This window comes from Taudactylus pleione, unplaced genomic scaffold (assembly GCF_031769625.1).
Source record: "Taudactylus pleione unplaced genomic scaffold, aTauple2 ptg001760l, whole genome shotgun sequence".
In the NCBI taxonomy this organism is placed as follows: Eukaryota; Metazoa; Chordata; class Amphibia; order Anura; family Myobatrachidae; genus Taudactylus; species Taudactylus pleione.
Genome location: NW_028286157.1, coordinates 582,869 through 590,174, shown reverse-complemented (window position 1 = coordinate 590,174; position 7,306 = coordinate 582,869). Strand labels below are relative to the sequence as shown.

Genomic DNA, 7,306 nt, shown 5'->3' with positions numbered 1-7,306 from the left:
AGTTTTATGGCCTCACTTCTGGCAGCAAATAATCTCTTTATGTGACAAGTGTACTTTACATCTTCCTTCCACGTCTATGAGAACAGCGCAGTAATATGTATTAGGTTACAGTCTCTCTGTGAGAAAGCTGACTATCCTGGGTGGCCATTGGGCACGTCTAGGTATAATACTGGGGGAGATGAGGCCCCTCTCCGCACTATAGTGGTAAATCAGACATAAATGTATAAGGAGGCGTCCAGCTTCCCCTGAGTGCGGCGGGGACGCTAGCGTCATAAATAACTCGTCTCTCTGTAACAGACCCGTCCACGCGGGCGTCTCGTCTCCCCATGTAAGCACTGGAGGTGTCTGTCTTTTATTTTTTATCTAGTACAAACGGTCACATTCTCGATAGATGATGTCTCTCTTGCTTACATATAGTCGAGGGGAGAGGGCCCCTGTTTTTTTGGCACACTGTGCATTGCCCGTGGTGGTCTCTTAGGGTCCGGAGATGGAGGTCATTGGACTGATAGGACCGGTCTCTTGAGATGCGGAGCCTGTAGCGGGTTTGGCAGGCTTGCCCCAGGCCGTGCAGAGCAGAGAGTGGAGTTTCCTGAAGACAGAGCCTCTGAAGATGATGAAAATCCAGGGGTCCAGGATGGGGTTGAGAGCGCTGAACCTGAAGGCCAGAAGGTCGCCGGATTCGTCCAGGGTCTCGTTGTTCTTGTATAAGGTGCCCAGGAAAGCTCGAAGCTGTGTGAAAGAAATAGGACAGGTCAGACACCCCTGTACCCCACATTACATAGGCGCAGCACTGCCGGAGCGGAAGGGGTGCAGGACCCTGCTGGGGATGATGTATTACAGGCCGGGAATCTAATCCCTTCAACGTGCACCAGTGATATGCAGAATGTTATTGTGGTTATCGTGTTCCTCTAGTTTATGAGGTGGAGGCTGATGGGTAGCGAGATAGACACATTTATATAGACGTCAGCAGAGCCCCCACTATCACACACACGGAGCACATCATTCTCCCCTCCGCCTACATAGCATGTGGTGTTCTTCTACTTTACAGACCGTCAGAGAGGCTCATTTACTGTATACTGACAGATTCCTTGTAACATTGCAGTGCGTCTCCTATCTCTGTAATCATACACAGCCCCCTCCATGTAATACATGATAGACTGACCCCCCCACATCTCCGCTGCTGAGCGCACAAAGGGCAGACACCCCCATAACTCTGGTGCAGAGCACACGAGGGGCAGACACCCCCATAACTCTGGTGCAGAACACACGAGGGGCAGACACCCCCATAACTCTGGTGCAGAGCACACGAGGGGCAGACACCCCCATAACTCTGGTGCAGAGCACATAAAGGGCAGACACCCCCATAACTCTGGTGCAGAGCACACGAGGAGCAGACACCCCCATAACTGGTGCAGAACACACGAGGAGCAGACACCCCCATAACTCTGGTGCAGAGCACATAAAGGGCAGACACCCCCATAACTCTGGTGCAGAGCACACGAGGAGCAGACCCCCATAACTCTGGTGCAGAACACACGAGGGGCAGACACCCCCATAACTCTGGTGCAGAACACACGAGGGGCAGACACCCCCATAACTCTGGTGCAGAGCACATAAAGGGCAGACACCCCCATAACTCTGGTGCAGAGCACACGAGGAGCAGACACCCCCATAACTCTGGTGCAGAGCACATAAAGGGCAGACACCCCCATAACTCTGGTGCAGAGCACACAAAGGGCAGACACCCCCATAACTCTGGTGCAGACACCCCCATAACTCTGGTGCAGAACACACGAGGGGCAGACACCCCCATAACTCTGGTGCAGAGCACACGAGGGGCAGACACCCCCATAACTCTGGTGCAGAGCACATAAAGGGCAGACACCCCCATAACTCTGGTGCAGAGCACACGAGGAGCAGACACCCCCATAACTGGTGCAGAACACACGAGGAGCAGACACCCCCATAACTCTGGTGCAGAGCACATAAAGGGCAGACACCCCCATAACTCTGGTGCAGAGCACACGAGGAGCAGACCCCCATAACTCTGGTGCAGAGCACACAAAGGGCAGACACCCCCATAACTCTGGTGCAGACACCCCCATAACTCTGGTGCAGAGCACACGAGGGGCAGACACCCCCATAACTCTGGTGCAGAACACACGAGGGGCAGACACCCCCATAACTCTGGTGCAGAGCACACGAGGGGCAGACACCCCCATAACTCTGGTGCAGAGCACATAAAGGGCAGACACCCCCATAACTCTGGTGCAGAGCACACGAGGAGCAGACACCCCCATAACTGGTGCAGAACACACGAGGAGCAGACACCCCCATAACTCTGGTGCAGAGCACATAAAGGGCAGACACCCCCATAACTCTGGTGCAGAGCACACGAGGAGCAGACCCCCATAACTCTGGTGCAGAGCACACAAAGGGCAGACACCCCCATAACTCTGGTGCAGACACCCCCATAACTCTGGTGCAGAACACCAAAAGGACAGACACCCCCATAACTCTGGTGCAGAGCACCCAAAGGGCAGACACCCCCATAACTCTGGTGCAGAGCACCAAAAGGACAGACACCCCCATAACTCTGGTGCAGAGCACCAAAAGTACTGACACCCCCATAACTCTGGTGCAGAGCACACGAGGGGCAGACACCCCCATAACTCTGGTGCAGAACACACGAGGGGCAGACACCCCCATAACTCTATTGCAGAACACACAGAGGGTAGACACCCCCATAACTCTGATGTACAATCATACTGGCCTACTTTTGAAAAATCATGTCAGGGAGAGCGTGAAAGCAGCACCTATGAGCGCGGCGGTACAGTGGACAGTACTGCTACATCTGAGGGGCGTATCATAATACTGACTTACATCCAAATGTAAACGAGCCCCAAAGCAGTCAGTAAGATCTACTGGGTGATGAAATCACACTGATACTTTTCAGAAAATTCATGTAGCCTAAAGGTGCATACACACACAACGATTCTTTGAGTGATTATCGTTAAACGATATCGTTTAACGATAATTGTTTGAAAAAATTGTTCCTTTTCTGAGTCAAACGATGAACGATTATTGTTCATGCGCGTTCACGTTTGTAGTTCTGTCAGACTTGTCAACTCAACGATTTTCATTAAGTTAATATGCAAAAATCGTTTGTAGTTCATAAAAATCGTTCATTACATTTAAATGAACAACTTTAGTAAACGATTTTAGTTCAATTTTTCAAGGTAGAAAATTGTTTACTAAAATCGTTCATTAACTCAATCGTTGTGTGTGTATGCAGCTATAGGGATCACTGTGCCTTATACCCAATACATGTAGCCATAGGGATCATTGTGCCTTATACCCAATACACGTAGCCATAGGGATCATTGTGCCTTATACCCAATGCAGGGAAATGATACTAATGTATGTAGCCATAGGGATCATTGTGCCTTATACCCAATGCAGGGAAATGATACTAATGTATGTAGCCATAGGGATCATTGTGCCTTATACCCAATGCAGGGAAATGATACTAATGTATGTAGCCATAGGGAACATTGTGTCTTATACCCAATGCAGGGAAATTATACTAATACATGTAGCCATAGGGATCATTGTGTCTTATACCCAATGCAGGGAAATTATACTAATACATGTAGCCATAGGGATCACTGTGCCTTATACCTAATGCAGGGAAATGATACTAATGTATGTAGCCATAGGGATCATTGTGCCTTATACTCAATGCATGTAGCCATAGGGATCATTGTGCCTTATATCCAATGCAGGGAATGATACGAATGTATGTAGCCATAGGGATCATTGTGCCTTATACCCTGATACTAATACATGTAGCTATAGGGATCATTGTGTCTTATACCCAATGCAGGGAAATGATACTAATGTATGTAGTCATAGGGATCATTGTGCCTTATACTCAATACATGTAGCCATAGGGATCATTGTGCCTTATACCCAATGCAGGGAAATTATACTAATACATGTAGCCATAGGGATCACTGTGCCTTATACCCAATGCAGGGAAATTATACTAATACATGTTCCCATAGGGATCACTGTGCCTTATACCCAATGCAGGGAAATTATACTAATACATGTAGCCATAGGGATCATTGTGCCTTATATCCAATGCAGGGAAATTATACTAATACATGTAGCCATAGGGATCACTGTGCCTTATACCCAATGCAGGGAAATTATACTAATGATTATGTATATATCTGTTGTTTTTTTTGGTATGTAACAGCTACATAATGGGGGTAAGGTGCAATCAGGGAGATTACTGGAGGGGCAGACACCCCCATAACTCTGATGAAGAACACACGAGGGGCAGACACCCCCATAACTCTGATGAAGAACACACGAGGGGCAGACACCCCCATAACTCTGATGAAGAACACACGAGGGGCAGACACCCCCATAACTCTGATGAAGAACACACGAGGGGCAGACACCCCCATAACCCTGATGAAGAACACACGAGGGGCAGACACCCCCATAACTCTGATGAAGAACACACGAGGGGCAGACACCCCCATAACCCTGATGAAGAACACACGAGGGGCAGACACCCCCATAACTCTGATGAAGAACACACGAGGGGCAGACCCCTATAACCCTAATGTGTAGCGGGTGAAGTGCAGCGCTATCTCAGTATCTCAGATTAGAGAGCGCAGCGCAGGTCAGTGAGAGTTTGACGCTTTTACACTTATTCAAATTAAAGACAAGGAGACGTGGTCGGCCGCATTCCAGCGCTTTCCCTGCGTTTAGTGGTGTCAAAGTCAAATAATGGATACGATCGCTGTTCAATTATTATCTGACAATATAGTCGTCTATGGTCTGATAACGAGTTACTTGGATGCTACTTTGTGTCGGTGCAATCCAATGCGCTAAAATGCATCCCCACAACACACACACTGATGCACATAATGCACATATATACACACAGACACCCAGATATATATTTATGTACATACACAGAGACACCCAGATATATATATTCACATACATACACAGAGACACCCAGGTATATATTTATGTACATACACATAGACACACATATATATATATTTACGTACATACACGCACATATGTGAACGCATACATATAAAATGGTTCCTTAGATCTCTTTTAAGATGTACTTGTTCATGTCATGTTTGGTATCATACTAAATCCCTGTTTATTTGCAGACATCCGTTTCTGTCGGCAAAGAAGTCTCATCATGCGTCCGCTAGTTATGGATGATAGGGAGTTATTATACTCCCTATGGTTGATATGCGCACTATACCTTACCGACTTAACACAACTAAAACTTGTCTAAGAATAAACACGCGGACAACAGGAGTTGGATTTAAAATAAAGGTCATATTTATTTGACATCAGATTAATAATTAATCATATTAAATTTGGGTTATCTAATTAGATAATTAGAAGTTGCCATTTGAAATGAATTGTGAGCTTAAAGTTAGTCTGGTGGCGGACAGCAAAGAACGGACCCTCCCACAGACACACGCAGACCAATCACATCACTCGTTGGTGTTCAACTCTCCAGCATAAAGCCCGGCCGGACGGGCTGTGTCATTCCCGGAAGGGACGGGTTTGGCCTATCATTGATCAAGGAGAGTGCACCCATCTAATTTGTATAACTAGAAGCACATTACCGTTCTGTCCGCCACAACACACCCCGCAAACAGGGAGGGAGGGCGGGATTTCCAGAAACAAAGAGGAGGAGTCTTTAGATAACAGACCTAATATACCAGCAAGGCCACACCCCTAGGCTCCCTATAGGCTAACACTAATGACTGACACTTAACCACAAAAGTCTTTACAGGTATACTGCTCCCACACCCACGGGGTTTACACTGGCTCAGTCACATTGCACCTGCCTTACGCTGTCCTGAATATAATGTTACTACTTATGTGCAGTGTTGTAGCCAGTATTAACCAGTTGTTCGGCGGGAAGCTACACAAAGAGACCGTTGGAGGACTGAGCCACACCCCTGAGGACACCGTATGAACTGACCAATGACCAGATTATCCAGAAGCAAGAACCAATAAAAACCTGTCAAACTGTCCCTTTGTTATCTCTGTAACCTGTAAGGTATATAGGCTTGTGTCCTGACCTCAGTGTACACACATCTTCTAGCGACCGCAGACTTCTGGACTGATGACTGTATACTGGGACCAGTGTGCACGCGTATGTATTGGCTGTGCTATATAATTGCTTTTTACTCTAATTGTTAAATCTTACATCATGTTATCCCTTTTACATAAATAACTTTTTGTTCTTTGGAACCACACGATTGGACTGGAAAGCGATTCTTTCTTCAGCGACTTGCAGCACTAAATAGCGACTGAACGGTATTCATAGATGGGGGCTCGCGACTGATATCACGCTACCGGAAATGACGTAAAGCGTATGGATTTCGGTTCCTCAACAAGGGGTGGACGTGTCACATACGGGTAAGAACGCAATCTGTTTAAAGCCTGTTTATCACTTTATGTTGTGAAACCGAATATCTGTTTTTGTGTGATCTAAGGAAACGCTGATTAGAAACCAGGGACAAGAGAGAAAAGTCAGTTTCTTTTATTGTCACTTTTGCGCTGCAATAGGCGATTCGCACATAGCGTATGCGTCTTTCCTGTATTACTGCCACATGTTTAAGCAATCATTCTGATAGATAGTCTTGTTGTATTTATAGGGTGATTACTTGTTAAAACCTCTGAATAGTTATTGTCACTTGGGAAAGCGATTTTTCTGCACAGAAAACAAGGTGGGATATGAATGTGAACGTGTGTTTGTGATGTGAAAAGAAAAAGGTTTGTGCCGCTGTCGGAGCGAGAGAGGAGAGACCCGGTAGGTGTCTGACGAGGCACAACGACTACCGAGTAGGTATACACAGCAGGTATACTGGCAGCAAAAACAGGGATTTTTGTTTTCGGCAAAAACAAGGGGTTTTCCTCAGACACACCCAATAGTAATCGCAAAGCTTATTGGTAGTTAGTATCTATAGGCAATGCGATTGGACCACACGGTTGCGTACATACTGCAGGGTTGTGTATAAAACTGTGATTGTGACTTGCTATAGTGTGGGAGTGAATCGCTGGCAAAGGTAAGTGTTAATGAAATACTTAAATGCTACTGGTTGAAGATTGCTCAATGTAGGAAGCTGAGAGACAAAGCTTGTGGAATTTGTCTGGAAAGCAGAATAATTGCATAGGCTAAATTCTACTCCTCATTGTGTAAGCTGACAATCACGTCTAAGCAGTCGGTTTTGCACAGTGGGAG

The 7,306-nt window shown here is 46.5% G+C and overlaps 1 protein-coding gene across 1 annotated transcript in view; it reads right to left on the bottom strand.

Annotated features, from left to right (window-relative positions):
* Nucleotides 1–474: 474 nt before the first annotated feature.
* PTGIR (prostaglandin I2 receptor) overlaps nt 475–7,306 on the bottom strand; it is a 46,458-nt gene continuing 39,626 nt past the window's right edge. The window contains exon 2 of the mRNA XM_088464704.1: nt 475–729. Coding sequence (XP_088320830.1) covers nt 475–729 — 255 coding nt within the window. The remainder of the gene's footprint in view (nt 730–7,306) is intronic.